Below are 27,113 nucleotides of genomic sequence, written 5' to 3'. Positions count from 1 at the left end.
ATATGACAATGAATCTTTAACACACTGGGCTATTCAGCGTGATCGATCTGAAACACAGCAGCAAGTCCACCTCTGAATGGCTCAAAAAGAGGATTTGGGATGGCGTAGTCAAAGTCTGGACACAAATCAGACTGAAGCATGATTTAACCAGGCAAACCTTCCAGAGTGGGTGAACTAAAACACGTCTGTAAAGAACAGTGGGCCAAAAATTCCTGTACAGTGATGAAAAAGTCTCATTGCCAGTTATTACAAATTTCTTTTTTGCCATGAAGAGTGACAAACACATTTATTCGAGGGCAATCAGCTTTTGTTTTTGTTTTACACACGAGGTCAGGAAGGTTTGGATAACCTTTTTATCACACGCTGCATTTTGTGTTTACAAGAGTTCTTTATGTCAAATATTAAAAGTTGACCATCTGAAATATGCAAAAAGAGAAAAAATCAGAAAGGGCAATGCACACAGACACGCACTTAAGTTATAGCCTGTTTTCCCAAAACATTTAAAGAGAAATATTTGTATTTCATTTGTAAAAACTCCGCAGATATTGTCAGTCTTTTCTATGTGATATCATGTTTACACCATCAGTCTCTAAACTAGTCCCTTGTTTTATATGATAAAAATATACATACAATAATATATAACAGTGAAATATATTTTTAAAAACATCAAATATGTAAATATCACCGTGATTTGCTTGTTATATTGTACATAATTGTCTTTGTTCGTTTGTAGCTTTTCTTTCACCACCTGTACTTTGAATTTGTCAGGCAGAAAGAATGAACACACGATGGGAGCAGACAACGCACGCGCAGTGGGAGCAGAGAAGGGCAGCGTGAAGCGAGGCAAACGAAAAGGAGAGTTAGGTAATAGGATTAGTGGAGGAAGAGCAAGGACAGGGAAGCAGGCAGAGTGAGAGGCGGGACACACCTGACTGAATCAGGGAGGGCGGCCTCTCTGCACACAGACGCGCACTCAGTGCTAGCAAGCAGGCGAAGGCAGTTAGCCAGCAGTTAGCCAGCAGCCATGACAGACACTGGTGAGTAGCTACAGCCTCTGTGTGTGTGATGCTTCTCTGTATAAAAGGTAAAACGATTTGCAGCCGGCGTGGTGCACTGTGCTGTTGCGCCACTCTGCAGACCAGCAACAGTGAGTTGTTTGTGCCACCGGCCAGTAAGATTGCAGCACTGTGCAGTTCAGGAGTGGATGGACATAAACTTACCAGCTGAGCCACACAATCAAACAACCAGCCTCGTCTGTGCAGCGGCTTCTGCGGTCTGTGGCGTTGCTGACTGCTGCTCTGAGGCATGAACCATTTCTTTGCGTCCTCATTGCTCATAGATACCATCATAATACCAGTACTATCCAAAATGTACCGCGGAGTCTAACAGTGGAATAAACACAACGAGCATCACAGTGACAGGATTTAGTGGCGGACGGACTGATGGGATTGGATTTCCCAGTTGTTGCTGTTATTGTGTCCATGCATGCAGTCACGTTTGTATATAGGCACCCTGGGGACTTCTTGGCATTACATTGTGAGACTGACTAGGAAATTGTTGGCCTGTGCTTTAACACAGACGCATGCACACAGTGCCGCCCTGACTGCTCAGCTGGTTGTCCACCAATCCAAAGGTTGATGGATCGATTCCCTGGCTACTGCAGTCTGCATGTCAAAATATCCTTGGGCAAGATGCCGAGTTGCCTGCGCTTCATTCGTCTGAGTGTGTGTGGATGAACGCTATAGAAGAAAGTGGTTGTATGAATGTGTGTGCGACTGGCTGAATCAGGCTTGTAGTAACAAGTGCTCAGCACAGAAGAGTCTATAAGTGTCTTTACACATGCAGAAGGACACGAGGGCTAGATCGTGACATACAAGTGTGTGTATCCGTTTCCTAGCCCCCTCCACCCGGGCTATTTTCAATCGACTTTATAGGGATTAGCCGAGGTGATTACCATCTGCACTCTGTGTGTGCGTCTGACTGAAATGGACTGTATGTGTTTAAGAAGCTCTTTAGCTTTGTTATTGAGTTATGCTCCGTGCCTCTGGTTGAAGAAATGTGCAAGCGTGCACAGCCCTTTGCTGGCACGTGTAAACTGTTCAGACTTTATCCAACCACATCAGAAACATCAGTGTTGGACGGCTCCTGAAAAATCTGTTGTTTCCTTTATACTTATTTAAAGGTTTAAGTGAATAGGTTTAAGTTTAACCAAGACTTTGTTTATTGGTGGGTAAAAGAGGAAAAAAAGCATCATGTAAGTCGTATTATATATTGTACAAGATCAGGATTAGGAGAAATATAATTTTGTTGTGGGAGTTCAGCTGAATTTGGCAAATAGTAGATAAGATAAGATAAGATAAGATAACCTTTATTAGTCCCACACGTGGGAAATTTGTTTTGTCACAGCAGGAAGTGGACAGTGCAAAAGTTATGAGGCAAAAATTAGAATACAATAAGAATAAATACAGTACACAGCTGTACAGAATAGAATAAAATAATATACTATATACAGTAGAATAAAATAAAATAAATATACAATAAGATAAAAATAGAATACAAATACAAATACTATATACAACTGAGTAAAAATACAACGATGACAGAAAGGATTATTGCACTTAGTATTATTGCATATGTATGGATGTGTGTGCTTGATCAGTTAAAGTCTTTATTATGGAGTCTGACAGCAGTGGGGAGGAAAGACCTGCGAAATCTCTCCATCCCACACCGTGGGTGCCGCAGTCTCCCACTGAAGGAGCTGCTCAGTGCTGTCACAGTCTGCTGCATGGGGTGGGAGACGTTGTCCATCAGGGATGACAACTTAGCCGCCGTTCTCCTGTCACTCACCACCTCCACTGGGTCCAGAGGGCATCCTAGAACAGAGCTGGCCCTTCGGATCACCCTGTTCAGTCTCTTCCTGTCCCCAGCAGAGATGCTGCCGCCCCAGCAGACCACGCCATAAAAGATAGCAGAAGCCACCACAGAGTCATAGAAGGTCTTCAGGAGTGGGCCCTCCACTCCAAACGACCTGAGTCTCCGCAGCAGGTACAACCTGCTCTGCCCTTTCCTGTAGAGGGCGTCTGAGTTATGAGTCCAGTCCAGTCTATTGTTCAGATGAACACCAAGGTACCTGTAGCTGTCCACAGCCTCAATGTCCATACCTTGGATGTTCAGTGGTTGCAGTGGAGAATGCTTGTGCCTGCGGAAGTCTACCACCAGTTCCTTGGTTTTACTGGCGTTGATCTGGAGGTAGTTCAGCTGGCACCAGTCCACAAAGCTCTATAAAACACTCTAAAAATAAGGAGGATTTTCACTCCTGATATTTGATGTAATTAAACATTTGTCCCCAGTTCTTGTTAACCTTTCAGCTGATGTCTGCGAAGGTTCTCAGTCATCCAGGTCATCGTAGTCTAAGGAGCTTGGAAAGTTTCTGGACTTCTTTAAGTTGCTTGAAGACGTTTCACCTCTCATCCAAGAAGCTTCTTCAGTTCTAAGAGTCAATTGGTGGAGAGTCCCAGTCCCGTCTTCATGCAGCTGAAAGAAGTCCAGACGCTTTTCTTTCTGACCTCGTTAGACTTTCAGCTGATGATTTCTTGAAGAAGTTGTGTTGTTGGCAGGACTCTAGTGTGGTTTTTAGTGGTAGTAGCTCTGGTCTCCAGCAGCTTCTTCATATACGTTCTGCATGTGGTGGAGCATCATATCAGCTACAATACCCGTAAGAGCGCTGCCAAGACTTGTAGAAGAAAATAGGAAAAACATTTTTAATTGTCGGATAATGACGTCGGCAATCTCGCAGGCTAAAGCTCTAATGCCAGTTTGTCACTTTTTTCTCAGTTGCTGCTTTGTTGATTATTCTGCTTTTCATCGTGTCTTTTCTGCTTATAATGAAGCTTTATTAATTAGGGTAGCTTGAATGTTTATAGTCCTTATCTTTCCAGACTGTTTTCTCACTATTTTTGAATTTTATTATATATTTATATTTTAAGCCGTCAGCAGTGCAACAAGGAGCAGGATGAGCACTGCCAGAGTCCTACAAAATGACCTCCAGCAGGCCATTGGATGTAGGGCTGCTCAATTAATCGAAACCGGAGGAGTTGTACTTACATCTGATGCCATCAGCTTGTCCTCGGTCACGGTTTCGTTCCACATATAGCTTTGCAAAAATTGCATAAAAAGCGCTTGCAGGAACAAAAACATAATATTCCAGAAACACGCTTTGCCGTTACTATCAGCTGTTCGTAACACTTCCCACAGTGAAATGATGCACCTGCTGTTTTCTTTGCAAATTTGCAGCATAGGATTGTTTTTCGTTTTTCCTGCAGTATATAAAAATTGCTGTATCTCCAAAATAAAACTATGAAGACACTCAAAATAAATTTCCTGTTGTTGTAAACTATTTTTTGCAACTTTATTGTATTTAAAGTTTTGAGGGATAAACCTCTTAAACTTCTCCAAGTAGAAATATATGTAAACAAAACAAAAGCGATTTTCAATTTTTTTTGTAGTTTATTGCACTTTTTTGCAATTTATGTAATTACTATGGACTTAATGCATACATATTATTAAAATATGGGCTATAACAGTTGTATTGATGTATAGCAACTTGAAATGCTCCCACAAATGGCACTACAACATGTAAAAAAAATAATATAAGCTCTGGCGGACTTGGTTCTATGGTAGGTCTTAAAGGGTTAAATAAATATCGTCAAATAATCGTGATCTCAATTTCAGTGAAAATAATCGTGATTATCATTTTTGCCATAATCGAGCGGCCCTAATTGGATGTGAATGTCTCTGACCAAACAATCAGAAACAGACTTCATAAGTGTGACCTAAGAGCCTGACGTCCTGTAGCGGACCCTCTGCTCACTGTGGAGCTGTATAATCTACTGTATATCATTCTGGGTTGTGAAGGATCAGTCCTTCATCCCCAACCAGGTGCAGCAGATGGCAGCCCCTCCCTGATCCCCGCTCTGTCGGAGGTTTCTTCCTGTTAAAGGAGGGGTTTTAAAACATGTCTTTCCTCACTGCCGTGCAACAGCTGGGCTTTCTGATTGTTGCATTCTTTGTATTGTTGTCATATAAAGCGTGTTGAGGTAACTGTTGTTGTGGCGCTATATAAATGAAATTAAATTCCATGCTTTCACTTTGGTTTTTGTTGTGTCTTTAAATTCAGCTCTCTGTAAGTGGACCATTTTCATTTCAGTCTAACATTTCTCCAACAAAACAAGTTTTCAGTCAAACTTCATTCTTAAGGTTCCAGAAGCCATTCGTTGGTATGTTTTTTTATTTTTCATGTCAGGTAACACGATCACTATTTATTATGTGTGTGTATGAACACCTTGCTGTGTTGTGGGTTATAAAACCAAATGTAACAAATTGTAAGCTTAGCCTGTCAACAGATACGAACAAATGTCCTGTTATAAACGGGTCGCAGCAGATGGCCCCGCCCCTCCCTGAGCCTGGTTCTGCTGGAGGTTTCTTCCTGTTAAAAGGGAGTTTTTCCTTCCCACTGTCACCAAAGTGCTGCTCATAGGGGTCATATGATTGTTGGGTTGGGTTTTTTTTTTATATTATAGTAGGGTTTACCTTACAATATAAAGCACATTGCGGTGACTGTTATTGGGATTTGGCGCTGTATAAATAAAATTTAATTAAACTGAATTGAATTATAGGATCACTTAAACCTGAATGCCAAGTTAGGCATACAGGACTTAGTGCTTGGTAGCCACTAACCAGTATCTGTCTACGATTTTGTGTTGGTAACAAGGTAACCCAGCTCCTTATTTTGTCAGTGCTACAGATTTTCCAGATCTTGTTGGCAAATTTTTAGTTGCTTCGTTGTCAGAATCATAATCTTATTCAAGTTGTGTGCTATCTATAAAATGGCATGGCTCACCTTGACTTCCGTGTTACTAAAGCTAACAGCTAACTCTTGTTGTGTGTGGCAGACTCTCTGTGTGAGGCGTTAAAAGCTATTAGTGTGAGTACAGAGCTGATTGAAGAAGAGCTCAAGCCTCATTTGGATACAGTGCTGGCTGCGCTGCTAGAAAAGAGTAAGTCATATAACACACACATCCCAGGAAGTTGACTCTGTTCATCTGGACGTTTTCAGTAGGAAACATTTCTTCAGTCTCAGCTGACTCCAGGTTTCTCCAACCTTATCAACAGTACCTTTGGATAATGGCTGAAACTAGCACCACTAGGCCATGTTTAATGATCATTAACATGCAAATTGTCATAAACATTGATCAGTGGCCATGAGTACCATTCACAGAGAGTGGAGAAATGTTCATGCATGAAGACATTTTAACCCACTTTGACAAGGACTGCCTAAAGCTAGTACGTGAGTACGAGCAAACAGCACGAGAGATGGCTGACTACAGCTGCCACCAAAACAGGATTACTCCTAAAAGTCTGCAACTGAGATCTTCAGTTAAGGGCCTGCGCAACAAAAGTCCTCCAGAAGGCAAAGATCCAGCTGTTCGGTGAGCATATGAGACAAACTCATTTTACTCTGGTATCCTACCCTGCACACCGCCCAGTCATTGGTTCGGGTATGTGGATGACACCTGGGGGGAAATCAAATTTCAGGACGTGCTGAGTTCACTGATCACATTAACTCTGTCGATAAATGGCAGGCTAGCCTTAAGTTATACTGTGAGATTTCCATCAGTAATGGGAGACATTTAAACGTTAATGAGTACCATAAACCTACACATACGGATCAGTATTTAAGGTTTGACTCTCATCATCCATTGGAGCACAAACTGGGTGTCATCAGAGAGGAATACCATCCCCACAGACAAAGCAGCCAGGGAAGCAGAAGAACATCATACCAAGAATGTGCTAAGTGAATGTGGTTATCCCAGTTTTGACAAATATCCAACTGGGAAGGCACTTGAAGAAAGCTCCAGACGACCGAGGAGAGATGGAAGCGAAAACCTTTAGTGACCCTTTATGTGTCAGGACTATTGGAACAGCTGAGACGCATTTTCACAAAACACCGGTCCACCCTGAAGATCGGGTCCTCTCGGCACAAACAGTAACATGGTGTACGCTGTTAAGCGCCAGGAGGATTTCCAGGATTTATACATCAGGGAAACCAAACGACCTCTGGCAAAGCAGATGGCACAGCACAGAAGAGCCACCTCGTCAGGCCAAGGGTACATCTGTCACCATCTTACAATGCTGTGATTGCAGCCTTTCCCCAACTCTCTGTGAATGGTACTCATGGCCACTGATCAATGTTTATTGAGTTGTGACAATTTGCATATTAAAGATCATCAAACTGACCTCACGGCTCATTGTTAGTCAGTGGTGCTAGCTTCAGTCATTATGCAAATGCACCGTTTCTAAGGCTACGTGCACACTGCATCGTTTTCTCTCTGCTTTGGTCTCCCGTCCACACTGAGACGGCGTTTTCCTCAAGGAAAACCACAGCGTTTTCAAAACGTTCTCGAAAACGCGGACTTTCTAAAATGATGACACATTTTAGTCATCTGATGCAGTCAAGTGACCAATTAAAGCTAGCGGAGGACATTATACAGCAGTTGTTTTGATTGCTCTCAATTTTGACAGCCCTGTTTAAGATTAATATCAGTTTGCATGCTCCAGATAGCTTTTCTTCAAATTCTCACTCGCTTTTGTGCATGCGCAGGACTGGAACATAAGCGTTTTGGGCCGTTTCAGTGTGGACGCACAACTCTGTGAAAACGACTGAAAACACTAGTGTGGACGCGGAGCGTTTTCAAATCTATCTGGGCTAGTGTGGACGTAGCCTACGGTTGGAAACCTGCAGTCAGCTGAGACTGAAGAAGTCCCCCAGCTGAGTGCTGAAACATTTGTCCCACTGAAAACGCTTCGTCCAGATGAACAGAATCAACTTTTTGAGTCACTTTTCAACTAACATCACATATTGCACAGTGAATTTTATCATTCTAAATGAACGGACTTTTGCATTCACAGAGAAAGATGCTGCTATCGACGTTGCCAAAAGTGGTATTCTACCCATACTGGCTCAGGCCTTACAGAGAAAAAGCAGTCTGAGCTGCCAGGTGGCTTTGGTGGTGGCAGAGATGGCCCGAGAAGGTAGAACACTTGAATACTATAAAACTGGGTGTGCTTCATAAAACAGTTTGTACAGTATAAGCTTCCTTATTTTGTCTTGTCTCATGTTCTCTTTGAAGAGCTTTAGGATTCTACAAGGTCCTTAAAACCAGTTTAACTCATGTTAAGGACCTTGTACTATGTTTATTTTTAATTACAATAATTATTAAATATCAAATAAAAATATATTGCAGTGTATAAGGAAACATTTTTATCCCTTTTAAGTAACCTAAAGCCAGTATGTGTAGGATTATACAGATGAAGCCACTTTAGAAAACGTCCAAACTGGTTTAGTTTAGTGCCACTTTCAACTTACTGGGTTGACGTTTTATCTGTACGAGGTTGTTGTGTTTTTTTTAATATTATTTCTGATATGAAAAAATGCACTTAAATTCCACACAGAGTGGCTGAAAATGTGATGCTTTTAAAAAATGCTTATGCTCCAGTGATGCGTCATGAGACTAAAACACCAGGTTGCTTCATAGCTGTTGAGTAACATATGCAACATAGCATTTAAAATATACCAGCGTTTACAAGGTTTAATGTCCTTGCATGTGTTGTAGCTGCAGTGAGGGAGCCATGCATCGAGGCAGGCCTGGTGAAGGTGTTGGTTCCCCATCTGAACAGCGATGACCAAGAAATGCTGCTGAACTCTGGCAGGGCCATCGGGCGCATCTGCTTTGACAACTGTGAGTTGGTGGGACACTGCTGGCTCCGTCAGCAGGGCGTTCTCAGTGTGCTGATGAGTCTGATTTCTTTTGAAGGCTACAGAGAGTGACAGATCTTAATTCCAAACTACATGATATTCTTGTCATGGTAACTACATCATGTTAGGCAACTACAGATCAGTCATGCGAGCTGCTTTCAGAACATGTGTCAGGTTTCCTAGATGCAGCGTTGCTTTGCATCCATTATTGCACTATGCAAGATAAAATAACTGTATGATGCCTATTTTTGTTCCTGACTGCCAAAACTGTCCAGATCCTGCCATAATCGGACTGATATAGCGTGAAATGTTATATAGGAGCTAACTTATGCTTTGAAATATGTGAGACTGTCGCCATAAAAGCAGGCACACAGTCAACAACATTACACAGGGTGCGCTGGAGCATTCAAAGCATGGTTAACTGGTGTAGAGTAAGCCTGCCAGTACACTGTCTTAGTGTACTAGTTTCTATGGAAGAAAAAAAAAAAAGGATCCATAACTCAAAATTTCAAGTTATTAACTCAAAATTTTGAGAAAAGCCACTCGAAGTTTCGAGTTAGCGCTGCCAATCAGTAATCTACGTGAATGACGTCATTTCCTCGTTACCCAGAAGCTGAAGCGTCAGCTACAAATGCTACAGCTAAGCTAGGTATTACATCCAGTCGCACAGATTGCTGAGTGTTTTCAGCCTGGCTTCACAAATGATGAAATCCCTGTTATTAGCTGAATCACACGGTGTTACTATCAGCAAACGTACTCGCCAAAGCGCCAATTTGTTGGGATCCGTTTTTGAGTGCGCGCTCCTCTGCACCATATGCTTCCGGGTAACAAGAAAGCGACCTCATTCACGTATATTTTTGAGCTCGATAAGAACCAGTCCGTGTACCACAGAACTGCCTCTCGTTAAACGCTTAGAACTTGTCAGCATCCTGAGAAAAAGCTCTGAGATCCATTTTTTAACAAAATGATAAAAATGGATATCTAGAGGTCTCCCACTTTATTCCTTAACACTTATCTCTGTCTCCTACCTTTTTTACCTAGCATACCAGCAGGACCAGTTGGTCCAGAGTGGTGTAATCCCCAGACTCGTTTCCATAATGAGGGCGTATCCTGACAACGATCCACTGGTCAACGTCTGTCTGCTGGCCTTGTGTAACCTGGCAGACATGGGTGATTATTTACTATTTGTATTAAGTGCTGTTAGATGTAGTTTGATCGTCAGTGCTTTAGTGATTACACATGTTCTTTACAGCTACAGCATTGCCTTTAATTAATGTGCCTGCAACCTGTGTTGGGTAAGTTACTTTAAAAAAGTAATTCATTACTAATTACTTAGCCAATATTGTATTTTAAATACTTATCTAATTACTGTGTCAGAAAAGTAACTTAATTACTAAATAAGTAATTTAACCAAATACTTCTTAGAATCCCTCTAAACCTCGAGTGGCAGACGATAGAAATTAAACTCTTTAAATAATGAATAAAGACGGAGACTCTGCAGTACGCAGCGGCAGCATCTCTTCCACAGTGTAGCCTGCAGTCGTTTTTAAGCTCACCTTCAGACGCTTTCTGCGCTGCTGAAGTAAAATCAGGTTTTGCTGCCTAGCGGGAGTTGCCGCGGTGTTATCCATGGATGATGAACAAGGATCGCTCAGAAGTGTTCGTCTATGCTCCGTGTCAGGCGCTTCAGTAGATGACTCGTGCTATGAACAGCAGCCCATAGTTTTTACATATTACTGTAATGTTCTTGTCTGCTCGTTTCAGAAAAGTGAAGAGACGGGAATATGTCCACCTCAAAAAACAGCCACTCGCTTCAGTCCGACAGCTTCCGCTGTAGAAAACGACTGTGCAGCAAACCGGTGTGAAATGACGCGCAGCTGCACTACAGCCATGTTAAAGCGGCAGAGTTTACTTCTACGTTTAGAAGACAAATGATTGAAATGAAATATTCAGCCAGTTTAATTATTTTACCATGTAACGCAAGTACATTGTAAGTAACTGTAATTGAAATACCTAAAAATGAACAGTAATCAGTTACTTTTCCACTGAAAGAGTAGAGTAACTTAATTACAGTAACGCGTTACACCCAACACTGCCTGCAACCCTAAACATGAAGCAGGGAGGGTTTTCTTTTGTGAGCAACATGCCAGAGATAAATGGCTGACACAGTAAATACTTTGTCACTCACTGTGGTAACCACATCAGGCCAGAGTAATCTTTTTAAGCCTTTTAACAGAAGAAAGCATTTAGCATTTGAGTTTAGCCATGCTTTAGCACTCGAACTACTCAACAAACTGTACGTTACAAATGTATTGGTATTAATATGGCATGCACCTGGAGAGATTTAGGGTTCAGTATCTTGCTCAGAGCACTGACCTGTTGAACTGCTCTACCTCCTTAGCCACAGTTCTTTTTAGCTACTGTGATCTAATGGGGTGACTAATTACAGCTTACACAGTTAACATATCCAGGTGTCCCAGAGGGAGGTGGGCTAATACTTCAGAAATGAAAAAAGAACGATTCACTGTGCAGCTGTTCTGCTGTGATTATGATATGTCACTAACTCTGTAGCTGATTACACACCACATGTGTTTGCAGACTCTGCAAGGGAGGCGCTGGCACAGCTGGATGTTGCAGATGTACTGATATTTCAGCTGAAACAGGCCCCTGATGCTGAACGCCGACATGTCATTTTGGAAATACTGGGCTCTCTGGGAGAGAGCGGTAAGGGCATGTTTTTAATCGATCGGTGAAACGTTCTTTTTAGTACCGTGTACTTTTCGAACCTTTTGTTGCTCCACTTCCAACTTATTTGAAACATGCTGCTTTCATCCAATTCACAATGAGCTAATACGTTTCATGAGCTACTAAAATATTAAATCAGTGGTCTGTGTTTTAATGTCAGTTTAAATGCGTCTACGACATTTGCAGATCCGTTGTATTTGGTTTTCCTCTACTTTTTACGCAGAGCCCCAGCTTTTCTGGAGTTTGGGTTGTAGGAAGCTTGAGGGAGATGGAGAGCAGCCTTGGCATGTGCTTATTGTTTTCAATTTATTGTGAAATACATTGCCTTGACTTGAACTAAGAAAATGTGTCTCCTATTATGAAAGCACTCAAAGACTTTTACCACATGTGCTGCTCAGTAACAAAATAAAGTCCAAACATTAGTTTTCTTCATGCATATGTTCATGATTAATGGAGACAGTAGTAAAACTTGTTGGGTTGTCGTCCTGAGGCAACTGTTGTTGTGATCCGGTGCTCTATGAGTAAATTGAAATGAATTGTTCTGTGCCACCAGATACTCTGAAACTACAGTTTGCAGAGTCAGGAGTCCCAGAAGCTTTATCCGAGATGATTCGGAGTCTGCAGGGAGGGTCTGACCCACATGACCTCTGCAGCATCAAGATTGCCTCCAACCTAATGGTGTCCCTGCTTTTAGGGGGTACGTAATGCATAGCAACAACATTGTCTTAGTGTAGGTTTGAAAGGAAGAAGTGGTCAGATGACAAACAGGAAGACAAAGTGCTGAAATTGCACTGCGCTGGGATCCACTCACCAAGACGCTCGCATAATGCAGAGCTCCTGAGCAAAACCTCTGTTCCCCCTGGCTTTGCCTCTCATTGGGCATCTACTGTCTGTAAGTAGTTTCCCTTAGTGTTGAGAGGTTTCTTTTTATTTCAATGACATCTAAGAGTGGCATTGCTAAACAGGGCAGAAGCTATGCAAGCATGGTGACAGAGACCACGCTGAAAGTTCTAACAGCCTGGAGTATTGCATCGAATGCTTTTGTTGAACTTTGTCCCAACTCAGTAGTGTGCTTAAACAACTGCAGGAGGACGTCTGTGCTGTGAAAACGTCACAAGTTCAGTTAACACAGATATTGCCGACAGAAATGAGAGACTGGAAGAGGCAGATCGTCGCATTATGAACAGCTGGCTAGAAGCTGAAGACATCAAAGAGGCGTGACCAGCTAGAAAGAGCAGCAGTGTCTTAATCTGTGATTGTTAGAGTGAAGTAACGTGTAGAAGGTGCAAAACTGTACAGACCATATCAAACCTCTGATAGCACAGGTGGTGTACATACAGGTCCACAAGTATTTGGACGGAGACAACGTTTTTCTCAATGTTGTTCTGCACGTTATCACAGTGAAACGAAACGACTCAGATGTAGCTGAAGTGCAGAATTTCAGCTTTAATTCAGTTGAACAAAAAGCATTTTTGACACAATCCCTTTATTTCAGGGGCTCAAAAGTAATTGGACAAATTAAATAGCTGAAAATAAAAAAATCGTTTCTAACGCTTGATTAAAACCCGTTTGCTGGCAGTGGCAGCCTGCAGCCTTGAACTCATGGACATCACCGGCTTTCCTCCTTTTGAATGCGCCTCCAGGACTTTACTGCAGCGACGTTCAGTTGCTGTTTCTTTGTGGAATCGTCACCATGGACAATGATTCTGCGATCATCCACCACTGTTGTCTTCTTTGGACCTGCAGGTGTTTTTGCGTCGTTGTGTTCACCTGTGATTTCTTTCTACCAAACTGTAGGTTTTGCCAATATTGTACCAATTTCTCAGGTGTTTGTTTTCTGTTTTCGCAGTTTAAGGAGGCTTGTGTCACCTGCATGGAGAGCTCCTCTAACTGCATGTTGTCTGTTCGTAGCAAAATCTTCCAAATGCAAGCACCACCTCAAGTCAACTCCAAACCTGCTTAGTTGATAATGAAACAACAAAGGAAATGTCCACACATGGCATTGAAATAGGCTTTGACTCAAGTGTCCCATTGTTTTTGGTCATTTGCCAGAGTGGCAAATGTTAAAGAGCTGAAATTCTAAAGAGTTCATCCAATTTAAAGGCTGATACCTTCAAATAAAAGCTGAGAGTCTTCACAACATGAATATGTTTAGGTACACAGGGAAAAAACAAACTTGTGTCAGTGTCCAAATATATATATATATAGACCTAACTCTGCCTATTCTGGATAATGATCATCAGCTGAGACCTCTCTGTAAATGATCGGGACACTTTTCTTTCGTTTGGCACCGACGTCTTTGCAGCTGACTCCTCACTGCTGTCTCAGGTCACTAAAAAGGGAAGGAGACCTCACTAGAACCACATCTCCACCTGCTCCATCACCCTCCCTGCCGCTGCCCCTTGAGCCAAAGACCACACCACTGCCACACTATCGTTGGAATATTCCAGACATTCCTGGAATGTGAGCGAGTGATGATGCAGTGAAGGAGAAACATAAAACAGAGGTGCAGGGCATGGAAAAAGAATGTGAGATTATTAAAGCACGTAGAAAGTTGCAGACAAAGAATATTTGGCTCACGCTGACCTTCCCTGCCATGCTGTGACTCCGTTCTTGTAGATGAGGTTTGATGACCACATAGCACTGGATTTCATCACAGTGAGGGGTGTGTTGTTTGTTGGTGGGTTTGACAGGTTGTTTACTCAAGGGGAGGGGTATTTTGGTATTTTGTGGTTACTTCTGAAAACGTTTGTTCCTGGGCAAAAGTCAGAGGTATGTTAAAGAGTGGAAGCACAAAAGAAAGGATACCATATGAACATATATTATCCTGTATTAATAATATAGGGACAGAGTAATTTCATGGCATAGCAGGGGTGCTAATAATTCCATTATTATACAAGAAACATCTATGATTGGTTCAGAAACAGCTACATTTAGCAAGTATTTAGTGGCTCATTTAATAGTAAAAAACGGGGAGTGCCAAAATTGGATTTTGTTTCACTCAAAGAGCACGGAGGTAGAACATATGTCTGATCATCTGGCTAAAACTGATTACAGGCACACTTGAATCACTGGTGACGAGGACTAATAACCGTCAGGGAAAGATGCATTTTTCTCTCTGATTGTCCAGTAAATACGTTCATTGTGTCGAGTTACAAAACAAAAATTAGTAAATAAAAGAAACGCACTGCACTTGTCACTGAATGTGTTGTGACCAATCGAATATGTAATCTCTGGTGTTGGTGCACTAGTGTATTGATTTACCTAATGTCACTGCTGCATGTGAATCTAAATCATGTGATTTTGTCACGTTGCTTTTTCAGTTATTTTCAAAAGACTGTTTGTGTGTCAGATGAGTCCATGCAGAAGTGTTTTGGTGAAGGATCAGGTCTGGTGTACCAGGATGTTCTGTCATGGCTCCAGAGCTCCAACACCCAACTGCAGCTATCGGGAGCGCTGGCCATCGCCAACTTCGCCAGGAATGGTGAGATGTTTGTCAAAAGGACACACTACATGGTCTTTTTGACTGTTTTTGACTGAGTCTGGAGAGACAGTTCCACTCTTTACAGCTCTCTAAACTTTTTTTAAGATAACTTAAGATTTATTTTTCTTGGTTTTCACCCATTTTTTTCCGGGTGAAACATCTCAAAAACCCACTTTCTTCTACTTCCTCAGCAGAAAGGTTCCATCAGACCATCTGTCCAGACAGTTTACAGTTTATACATTAAATTCGAAATGGACGTTTTTTTAAATCTGATGTTTTAAACGGATCAAAACACGATATAGTCATTCTCATTCATTAACAGTTTCTTTAACATACTGTTTTTTGTGTTCAGTGGTATTTAGTGTTATCACGTGATGTTTTTCTGGGGTGAAATGCTCGTACAGCAGCGGTCCCCAACCTTTTGTGCGCCACGGACCGGTTTATGTCCGACAATATTTTCACAAACCAGCTTTTAAGGTGTCGCAAATAAATGCAACAAAATAAAACCAGTACCGGTACCAAAAGAAAGAAAATGTATTTATAACACACGGGAAAAGACCCAGGGAAACCACCAATCTCACACCTGAGCCCCAGCTCTCGCGGCCCAGAACCACACAGCTCCAGTCTCTGTCCCGGGAGTTGGGGACCGCTGTTGTAGAGCACACATCTCTAATCACCCCAAAAACAACAATTGGCTGCACAAGTTGGAATTTACTTTGAATTTTTTCTAATCCACGTGGAGTCAAAGTATACTAAAATACTCAATTATACCCTAATATTTGGTTTTATATCCCTTTACATATTGTACCTCGGCCAGATGCTTTTGGTAGCCATCGACAAGCTTCTGGCATAATGCTGGATGGATATTTGACCAATCGTCTTGGCAGAATTGATAGTTTACTCAAATTGGTTGGTTTCCTTGGATGAATCCAGATTTGAAATGTATTCCACAAATTTTCAACAAGTCTGAGTTTGGGGCTGTTAGCCTGCTTTATCTTTTCCTAATCCAGTCGTGTTATGTGTTTGGGATCATTGTCCCTTTGGAACACCCGGCTGTGTCCAACTTTCTGTCTTGCTGCTGATCTGAGATGAAGTTACAGAATTGGAGGTAGTCCTCTTTCTTCATTATTCCATCCAGCTTGTACCACTACCACTGGCAGCAAAACAGCCCAAGACCATAACGCTGCCAGCACCATGGTGGATTGCTGGTACGGTGTTCTTAGGTTTTGTTGATCTGTGGAACCAGCACCCCACTACAGGAAGTCTGGATCAGCGCTCTGTTTAAAAAGTCCAGTCTCTGATCCTATGAGCATTACCCAGCAGGCAGTGCAGAGCTTGGATGGAGCCGGTGAGTGAGGACGCTGTTCTAACTGCCTCTAGCCTCCAGGGAAAAAAAGCGAGACCCGAGTAGCTTTGCAGAGCCACTCCTACCAGCCATACCTGCTGCGGCAGCGCTTTTGGAAGAGGACGAGGTTTAAATCAGTGGCTTGGAAAGCTGCCCAAAGATCTGTTTCTTTAAAATGGGCAAAACACTACGTGTATAAAGGCTAATTTACACTACTGCTGTGCAGAAATGATAAGAGTTATGTGTGGAGGAGTAAAGCTGAGCTTTCCAAACCGTGAAGAAAGGTGGGATTGAAGTGCCCCCAGCTTACCTCTCATTACATCTGAGAGTGGGTGAAAGGTTTTATGTTTACAGTGATGCAAAGTGCTGTAACAGAGTTTCTTTATGCGCGTTTGCAAAAAGTAAATCATATTAATTTTGTGCATCCTCTTTTTAACCCTTTGTGAAACCATAAAGGTAAAAATCTGAGTATTAAATCCACATTAATACAAATAGTTCTTACTTTTTTACCCACTCTCAGATGTGATGAGAGATAAGGTAGACTTCAGTCTTTTTCAGGCCCACATCCAGTTTGAAAGGCTCGCCGTTACTCCTCCAAGCATGCCTCTTAACATTTTAGCTCAATCTTTGTGTCTTCTGACCATAAACCTTTTCTCCAGAAGGCATTTGGCTCATCCATGAGGGCAGCAGCAACTTTCAGTCACGGTTGAAGGTGTCGGTTGTGGAGCAAGGTTGGGTTTCTTTCTTTGTCAGCCCCCCCCAGACAATGTAAAAATTGCATCATTGTGGACAGTGTGGGTCTCAGACATGGACAAAGTGGGGACATATCAGAATAAATTGTTTGAAGTGGTGATTCAGAAATCTGTAGTTGTACAGAAATGGCCCCAGGAGAACTTCCCAGGTTGTGTAAATCTGCAGTTCTTCATAGATCTTCACTCTGGTCCAGTAGCTTGTGTATTGGTCTGCCCAGTGAGTACTGTCACACAAGTTGTCAGAGTTTTACCCCTCATACTGCTGGATAAACAGCTCACTCAGGGACGAGGTCACACAGAGCTCAGGTTTTCACTCGCGAGGGGGAAGCAGTTGTCTCCAACCCACTTCAACTTGCTTTCCCCCTGCAGGTTGTTTTTATTGCTTACACACATGAACATTCATAAAGCATGTTGCTGTATTACCTATGAGAAATTACTATAACTGGTTACAAAGTGTGATTGTGCTGTGCAAGCATGGTTATACAATGTGTGGTTATATGATGGGAGTGCAGCTCTGCCAGGTTGTTGTTGGTAGAATCTGTTCTTCTCAAGGCTGCTTGTTGCCCTTATCAATGTCGTGCACGTAGTCATGTGCGTGGGTTACCTCGATAGCAAACAGAAGCATTCTAGCTTTCTAAATGGCAACCTACAGCACATACATTAAACCTAACACAAGTCCTGCTGGCACAGACAAACTAGCAGTTAGTCAGTTATTCTACTGCACGAGTCATGTATTTGAGACTGTGTGTATAATTAATAAAAAATAATAACAAAATTAAAACTTGTGCACCAATTCTTGCTTTACACAGTAGAGAGAAAAGCCCCAAATGACCTTCATGTTAATGTTTGTTTGTTTTTAAGTAGTTGGGTTTTGAGGACTGTTGTTTTTCTGTCAGACAGTAACTGTGTGAAGATGCTGGACCTCGGAGTGGTTCCTCACATCCTGACATTGTTGGAGCAGCACGTAGATGAAGGAGACGTATCTGTTCAACATGCTGGACTAAGCGCACTCAGAAACCTTGCCATTCCGGGTACAGGCTTCCACTGCCTAAGCAATCAAAAGAAACAAGTTCAAGTACATTTCATAACCTAAAATGATCCTGAATGTGTTTTGTCCTTAAAATCAATGTGAATTGATAAAGTAAAAGTGAAACGCTGAGAAAGTCGATAATATGACGTGTGTGTTCCCAGCCACCAACAAAGTGCGAATGCTGGAGGACGGGGTGACTGACAGAATAAAGACGCTGCTGCGCTCGGACATGCCCCCAGTTCAGTTCAAACTGCTGGGCACTCTGCGTATGATGGTGGACGGACACGGTGAGCAAAATGCTTAAAATGCTTCAGTTTGGAAGCAACAATTGTTTAGTTTTGATGACATGTGATAACTTTGATTCTTCCCTCTGGTAGAAGACCTCTTATTGACCGTTGGGCACCAAACAGCATACAAACACACTGCTTTCCTGCAAAAATAAACTATGGGGCTAATGTATCAGCAGATCCAGTGAAACACCTGTCCATGTGGTGTAAGGTCTGAAGGGGATTGGGATAATGAGTGCTCTGGGTTTCTGTATGGGACACATTCTGTAGTCGTTACCAGATTTTCACACGTCTGAAACAGAAAGCCCGTTTAAAGAAATTAAATGAAAATATGAAATGAAAGTATGGAAACTTCCATCCAGGCCGAAAATTTGAAGGTATCAACGAGGCCATCGTCAACACAACGCTGAACAACAAAGGAAAAGCACCTCGCCAAGTCAAACACCTGACGTTAATTCAACAGAAATGTTGTGCGAGGATCAAAATTACATTTCACATGAGGAGACCCACCAAAAGTTCATGCTTCACTCCGATTAATGTAATACACAGTACATCTTTTCCCCCATGTACAGCTGGCAGTCTTTATTAACCGTTGTCAAAACAAACGTCTTCTACCCTGTGCTGCACTGTGTGTCAGAGGAAGCTGCGTTAGTGCTGGGGAGAGATGCTGACCTACTCGATCGGATCATGGAGTGGTGCGAAGCCAAGGATCATGCAGGAGTCAGAGGAGAAGCCAGTCGCCTGCTGGCTGCTCTCATCAGACATAGTCAGAACTCTGTGAGTCAGATTCTTCTACTGGGAATGTTTCTCTGCTTAAGTTCTAATTTGTTTGTGTTGGTTATCGAACTCGCTTTGTCGGATGTTCACTTATTATCTTATGATCGGCTGATTCTCTCTCTTTAACAGGAAGTTGTCCGTGAGGTAGCCAGAGCCAATGGAATTCGGCATCTTATTTCTATGGCATCAAGTGAACATGTCATCATGCAGAATGAAGCCCTGGTTGCCCTGGCAATTGCAAGTGCCATTGACATTGGTAAAGCAATTTCAAGTTCTTCGGCTGAATTTATCAGACATGTCAGAGTGTAGTTCTAGTGAGATCTCTCAAGTTGGGCCTGAGATTTCTGATGGCCCAAGAAGCTCTGCAGCGCTTCTAAATCCTAGAAGGATCCAAAGTGTTACTACGAAGGGTTCTCCAGGTAGGAATGAGCAATTACTCTGGAATATATTTGGGAACGTTCCAACACTGGCTTTGGTTAAAAAGTACAAACTATCAGACACTAGTTTGGTCTCGTCTGGAAGTGACTTTGAATTATTTGGTGTATCAAAGGAAGAGCCTGGCACTCCATTAGCAGTGTTGGGAAGGTTACTTTTAAAATGTATTCCACTACAGATTACAGATTACATGCCCCAAAATGTATTCTGTAACGTATTCCGTTACGTTACTCAATGACAGTAACGTATTCTGAATACTTTGGATTACTTAATATATTATCATGCTGTTTACAACTGCATGAATGTACGATTGCTGTGATTTATTACTGTTACTGAAGGTCCGCGGCTCCGAACCGTAGTAAAGGCTAATGGCTGGCTAATACGTCGGGTTCGTAGCTGAAAACTAGCTTTACTTTGTTGTCTGGGTCAAGTTTGAGACAGAGAGAGGCGTTGAAAGGCTGCTTATTGTTTCAGAGGAAAACAGGAACACGGTGTACAGTCGAGTCTTAACAGCTTACTCACAGCTGGGCTCGTCAGGCTCTCTTCTTGGCTGCAGTGGTTGTTATCATATTTACATGCTTCCAGCTCCCGTTTCTGCTCGGTGACAGCTCGTACCTTTTTCTCCCTCCCTCGCTCACAGACACATAACGGTATGGCGGTCCATTCTGCCTGCAGCACGGACTACACTGCCCATCAGGCTGCATGCTTTAGGGCGATGCCTGTAGCATTCGGCCTATTAGCTTAGCACAACAACAACAACAACAAAAAGGCGCTCTCTCACCCAGGAAACACACAGACGCAGAGAGCGTGTGTGTCACCCTGTAACCATGGCAACCATAACGCTGCCGCCTGGAACAACAGAACAAACAAAACCCAAACAGTCCTGAAACAGGAAAGTACCGCCATGGAATCCATTTATTTCAACAAAGTAACTGTATTCTAAATACCACCTTTTAAACAGTAACTGTAACAGTAATATTTTGTATTTTAAATACTTAACATGTATTCTGTTACTCCCCAACACTGTCTGTTAGTGTTCACAACACGTTGTAATTTGGTGTCTGTGGAAGTGAGTGACGTGTAGAGTATCACAGTAGTTTGGGCTCACGTAAATATGTTGTACATAGAATGACCTCATGATTGAAACGTCAAAACACTACCAGCCCATGCACACCCACCCGGGATTTAAAAATATTTTACCATAACCAGCAGGTTGTATGTTACACGCACACAGGTCCTCCACCAGATTCCCAGGACTGAGGATTCCTCTGGACAGGGTCTCGGAACTCATTCTTGGGATTTGTTGGAGCCACTCACCCAGTTTGTCCGTCTGTACCTGGACATCCCACAGTATCTTAGCTTGGTATTCAAAACCAGGGGGCGTCTCCCAGTGTGACCTGAGGATCTCCAGGCCATATTCAGCACAGATGTTTCTGTACACGATGGTTATGGCGTTCCATGTATGCCCTGCCTGCTAGCATCTTGCACCCTGCTGTTATGTGCTGGATTGTCACAGGGGCACCTTTACACTGGGGTCTTGCCTGGTGTGATAGACCCCAGCCTCTGTGGATCTAGTGCTCAGGGCTTGTTCCTGTGCTGCTATGATTAGTGCCTCTGTGCTGTTTTTCAAACCATATTTTGCTGGCTTCTAAAGTTTTTTGCTGTTGAAACTGTAATTTCTGCTTGACATCCTTTACAAGGTTAACGGTGCAACCACTGCTAATCAACACACCATGAAGGCTCCCGACTTGGTTTGTCTTCTACCAAGGCTGACTTTGTTTTTAGCCTGTCTGTCAGTTTTTTCTGTCCTCAAGCCTCGGCTGTCTGTGGTCTCCCACCATACTCAGTCTTCTGTGGGGCCGTCTGCTCCAGAGCAGGATGATGCTTTAGCATCCGTGGCTACTGGATGCCCCTCGCTCAGCCCAACGATAATGGGGACCGTTTGGACAATGAAGATGGGATGGCTGCCCAACAGGGATGCTGGTCCAATTTCATTCCTCAACATGCTCCTCCTTCTCATGGCCTGCTCAGCACTGGATTGGCTGTCGCAGCTGTGTCACCCCCGGACTTTCTCGCCACTTCAACACTCCTCCAGGCTGCCTGGCTCCAGCACAGACGCCTAGCCGTCTCTCTCCTCCAGGCTGTAGCAGACGCATGGCGGACCTGACCACTACACTTTTAAACACTGTTCTTTATTCTCAGTTGTTGTTTCTTTTGCACTCGGCTGCAGCTTTTCAGCTGCCAGCCACACATACACAACAACAACTACCCAGTACAGACTTGAATGCAGAGGAGGCGTGACGAGCTGCTGCAGCTCCAGTGTGTCAGCCTCCCTGCAGTGGCGCCACAGACCTGCCACGCAGGCCGTTTTCCTCTGCCAGGTACTACTACTATTGTCGCTGCTGCCACAGCTGCATCTTGGCGCTCACATGCGGTCATGCCCCTGCTCATCATCGACCACCTCCTCAAGGCCGAGTCTACCCACGTCTATGGCTCAACACTTGGCGATGCTCGGTGGCCGTACCGTTTGCTCTCCTGGGGCCTGTGTGAAGGATATTACTCTGACTGCTCTTCAGCTGTTGACCACCTGCACATTTGGTTCAAGGGTGCTGCAGGAATGAAAACATTGCCTATGTGGACAATTTCACATCATTCCTCAAACGCCCGGAACTATTTAAACAGCTTGTTGTATATTGTAATCTATCAACTCCCAAATCCTGCAATAATTTCTTAAATGAATTCTTTTATCTGTTATTGTTCATTTTGGTAAAAGCATCTTGGTAGCTGACTTTACATATTCATGGTGCCTCTAACTGCACTACCACAGAATTTCTTAACATTGCAAAGGCGTTTAATTTAGTGCAACATGTGGTGGCCACACACTGGACACAGGTTTTACTTTTGGCTTCTCTATAAGCACTTTGTACACGTCTGATCACAAATGCATAATGTTTGACACCGTTGTGCGTCCAGTGTTGTCTTCCCAGAGAAAAACGATTACACCTTGCATCTTTAATGAGCACTCAGCAGCTCAGTTTTCTGCTCTCTGACCTTACTGCATCAACAACTACCTTTTCAGATATCAGTGACTTAATGAATTGGTTGAATAATGTATGCTCACCAATTCTGCATCATGTTAAAATTCAGATTAGTCCAAGTTACAAATTCTTCCCGCTGGATCAGTGATCATATCCGCCACCAAAGAGAAAATCTGAATGTAAGTGGAAAAAGACTCCTCTCCATGTTAACTATCTCCTTATGATGCAGTTATTAGTCACGCTCAACCAACTCAGCTTAGGCCACGTACACGGGGGTATTTCTGAAAATGGAGATTTTCAGTTTTAAATTTTTTTAAATCCTGTCCACACGTGCAGTTTTGAAAAAACATCTCCATCCACGTGTAAACGCTAAAACCAAAGTCAAACGCTCATGCCAGATCCTGACTGTGTGAAATGTTGGCCAATCAGAAGTCTAGAAGCCCGGGAGGGATCCTGGCTCCCCCTTAGAGAGAGAGGTGCCACTGAGCGCTGGTTCCACAGATCAGCACACAATACAACACAATAATGACCTGTTGCAATTTAGCAAAACACAAGATGTTTGATGTCAATACTGAACAGAGATGATGTCCATCAAAGAATATATGTTTACCTATTTTTGCATGTCTGTAAACAATGCAGAGTCTATGAAGGATCCATTTGGGGAGGCAGACCTGTTACCCATGCTGAAGATGATGTTGGAGGATCCTGTGGGAGCGGTCGAGGTCAAGTTCAGTGCTTTAGGTCTCATTTGCAGCCTGGCTAACTCCAGTATGTGTCTGATTTTAAAGCAACACATAGAAATTGCAGTAATTCTGTCCAGTGGATGTAGAATGATAAAGCTGTGATGTCAGTGTCAAAGGAGCCACAAAAATGCAGCAAGCAAACCTCGTGTGCACCTTTTAGCTTACAGCTCAGTGTCACAGAGATTAAATCCCCACAGGCAGGTTACAGGAAGTATGAAATATGGAGGCCCGAAGAAAACAATAAAATCCAAGATTCAGCAGCACTGAGTCCTGTTGCTCTTAAATCTACGTTCAGCTGTTTAGCAGGAGCGCGGCGGGTGCTGCTCGCTCAGATTTGAAGTTTAATTTTTCACGCAGAGTGCACGGCGGACGCTGATGTTTTTGTCACATTTTACAGAATCAAAATTATGTCAGTACGTCCACGCTGTAAACGCTGCACGGTCGTACTCTCTCCATCACTCCATGTTATCCATTGTTGATCTGCACACGTCTGTTGCTGCCACAGACGCCGCACGCTCGCCACTGTCATGAGACGCTCTCACAAACACAATCACGGTTTAGTAACGCAGCGTGCTTACGAGAAAGTAACAGGAATATAATTACTTTTTTACAATACTGATTCTTTACTTCACTCATTACGTGAAAAAAGTAATTGGATTACAGTAACACGTTACTTGTGTTACTGCTCAACCGCTGCTCAGGAGACACTGAGCAGCATTCACCCAGGAAGCACAGGAAACCAGAGCTAGGAGATATAAAGCTATGTGGGACAACAATGGACAAGGGGAGACTGAGACAGTGTAACCAGAGAGGAAATGTAGTTGAAGACAAAGAGAAAGTAATTATAAACAGAAAGTCGTGATTAATTTAACAGAAGACTAGAAAATAGACCATGAAGTCCTAATGAAGACGACACCCTTCAACCCCGGGGACCATGACAACGTCACAAGTGTCACTCAGCTCTGTGTTTCAGATCGCGATGTTAATAGTAACAGGACACGAAGGCCATTCAAAATGGTTATTAGATATTCGGTTTTCTGAATTTCCAGTAGTAGTAGTGTGTTTACATTGGTGCCAATTTGGTGCAAAGTTGTCTTGGTTGCACAGCCTAAATGTGTTTCTCAGCCCTGAATGTTTGTGTAGCTACCTCGTGTACTTAAATGGTGGAAAAAATAAAGAGAATTTAAAAAGCAGAATTTTCATGCATCCTCAGCTATTTCAAAGACTTTTTCATAGAACGGCAGCATTATTGTAGAAATGGCTGATTCTTAGGGAGCCAGGTTTGAGCGTGTCACAGATTCTCCTGGTGTAGAATGACTCAGGTGTGTAATGTATTCAAACCAAGCTCTAAAGAACACAAAGTCTACTGTACACCCAATGATGATCAGAGAATATGCTACAGTGCATCTGCATAATTTGATCTGTTTCAATCAACCTCTTACTTTTCTCTTTTCTTTCTGTTCTTGTGTGCTCTAGGTGTCATGAAGGAGGCGTTGAACTCTGTGAATATGAAGGAAAGCATCAGTAAACTCACAGATCATAGCAGCAGTAAACTTGCCTCACAGGCCAGCTCCATACTGACCCTCCTGGGTGACACCAGCTAAACCAGCATCCTGCAGCAACAGGGACCCATCAGCTGAATGGATTTATCGAGCTTATTCAGTGGCATACTTAAACGACAGATATTTTACTGCACAAATATTGCAAAGTATTGAACTGGCTTCTTGTCACCTGTTCTGTAAAAATGAAGGGCCCTTTTTAGTCCCGGTGTGTGCATGTGTGGCAGGCAACAGATTATAGGAGTATTTGAGTTACGTGTTTGATTTGCTCAACATTATCTTTACACTGCACAATTCAGACATCATCTAAGCTCATTTATTTAGGTTTTCCTGTGAGTAGTAATGAGACATTTATGAATCAGATGGTCTGCAATGAGTATGTATGTGGGGCTCAAAGGTAACGACTGAATGAATAGCCACAGAAAAAGTATCCAGTCTCAGGCAGTCATGTACCATGACTAGCAACATCGTAGACATTTCACAAAGATAGCAAAAAGAAAGGGTAAGAGGGCAGGTGAAGTTAACTGGAGAACACATGTTAGGTGCACCGAGTTCTACAGTATTCTGGACCAAAGGGGATGGATGGAGAAATTTACTAAGAGCCACCTGATGGAGGCGCATGTGCACAGGTGTGGAGGGCACACAAAAGTTACGAATAAAACCTCAGTGCTAATATCTGTAACTCCAGTACCCGGTCATTGGCAAAGATTTTATTATAATATATGTTCATGTTATATAAAGTGTTATTGAATATCACTGAATGCGAGCACCACAGTGGTGCAGTGGAAGCTCTTTCTGCGTTGCGATTCCAAGCTTGTAATCTAATCCAAGTGCTGCACAGGAAGTAGGATGTCAGTAAACGGTACCAATAATTTAAGAACAATTGAAATACTCGGGGGGGCACTCTGGACAGGACCCCAGCCTGACGCAGAGATAAGTAATAATGTAGAAATGATCATATTAAATGCACTGGGGAAAATGGGACAAACTGGAACTAGTCTGAAGCCGAGAAAGCTGATGAGAAGAGGAATGTGTTTGGGTGAACACAAACCAAGCATTTATAATTCTCAAAGTTAATGTTCTAATTACAAGAAAAAGATGAAGAGCTGCCAACAGTGCTGGTTAGGGCGGGAACATGCTCAGACTGAGGAAATGCACCAGTGAGTATTTGTGCTATTGAGGCCTTGACAGCCTCCTGATATTTGTTAAAATTTCATAAGACACTGCAAGCTCTCCTGCACTGAGTGCCCTTCATTTAAGGCGGTATGACCTCAAAGGACAGCAGTGCAGACAGCGTTAAACCGATGTAGAGATAGAGCCTCACACTTCAGCACATATTCTGCAAATGGGCCAAGCCAGCTGATCACAAACGAGAGAGTGCAGCATGGTCACGACTCTTACTTCAGCAACCTTGATTTTAAAAGGCTGGCACGTGGTGAGAGAAAGTAGCATCCTCAGCGTTGCATGTACACACAGATTTGACAAGTAAAAGAACCAAATGAAGCGTCTCAGCTCGTATGACCGACGCACGTGCTGGTGAGCCGATACTAACGGGGAACAATCATAAAATCACCAAGAATGAAAATATTAGTCAGGTAAACGTTTCAGTGAGAAAGCCAAGAAAACCTTTGCTGGGCTCTAGCAGCTTGTGAACAGGGAATGGTAATTCCTCAACAGGTTGACCAGCCAGCTTTGCAAAGTATGGAGAGAGAACCCTGCTGTTAGATAACTGCCACTTCTAATGTGGCCATCGGTCATGTGCGTAGTTGTCTGTCTCTGTGTGACTGGTGACCTGTTCAGGGTGTACCCCGCTTCTCAACATATGTGGGATAAGCTCACACCCACCACGGCCCTAAATCGGATAAGCATTAGAAAATGGATGGATCGGATGTTATTGAATATGCAGCCAGAATAGTTCACCAAACAAACGGACCTTTTTCTCAATATCCCGAAGGTGAAGAAGTGACGTGTTTGCATCACTGATTAAAAGAAACTTTGACGATATCAAGGAACTTGTTTTGTCATGCCGGTGATATGAAGTGTGATGATTCTGAAGCAATATTGTTTGACCTAAAGTAGTTTTATTTTAATTACTCCAGTAAC

General features: G+C 42.8%; 1 protein-coding gene across 1 annotated transcript; it reads left to right on the top strand.

Moving 5' to 3' along the window:
- Positions 1-978: 978 nt before the first annotated feature.
- On the top strand, positions 979-27,113 carry LOC146620564 (rap1 GTPase-GDP dissociation stimulator 1). Its single transcript, XM_085369629.1, has 14 exons — positions 979-1,037; positions 5,952-6,056; positions 7,969-8,091; positions 8,673-8,798; positions 9,857-9,985; positions 11,414-11,539; positions 12,114-12,257; positions 14,913-15,044; positions 18,038-18,172; positions 18,333-18,458; positions 19,096-19,235; positions 19,365-19,491; positions 23,348-23,476; positions 24,928-27,113. The coding sequence occupies exons 1-14, from the start codon at positions 1,025-1,027 to the stop codon at positions 25,053-25,055; spliced, it is 1,683 nt and encodes a 560-aa protein (XP_085225755.1). The 5' UTR covers positions 979-1,024; the 3' UTR covers positions 25,056-27,113.

This window comes from Diplotaxodon limnothrissa, linkage group LG13, assembly GCF_057381915.1.
Source record: "Diplotaxodon limnothrissa isolate DT_005_m linkage group LG13, D_limnothrissa_male_GT1.1, whole genome shotgun sequence".
NCBI classification, from domain to species: Eukaryota; Metazoa; Chordata; class Actinopteri; order Cichliformes; family Cichlidae; genus Diplotaxodon; species Diplotaxodon limnothrissa.
Note: the sequence above shows the minus strand (reverse complement) of the source record. Positions and strands in the feature narration are given on the sequence as shown.

Bases quoted from the DNA above. Each gene is read 5' to 3' on its own strand.
- LOC146620564 (XM_085369629.1), top strand. The intron at 6,057-7,968 runs GTAAGTCATATA...TTGCATTCACAG, and splicing joins GGCTGCGCTGCTAGAAAAGA to AGAAAGATGCTGCTATCGAC. The intron at 18,459-19,095 runs GTGAGCAAAATG...ACTGTGTGTCAG, and splicing joins TATGATGGTGGACGGACACG to AGGAAGCTGCGTTAGTGCTG.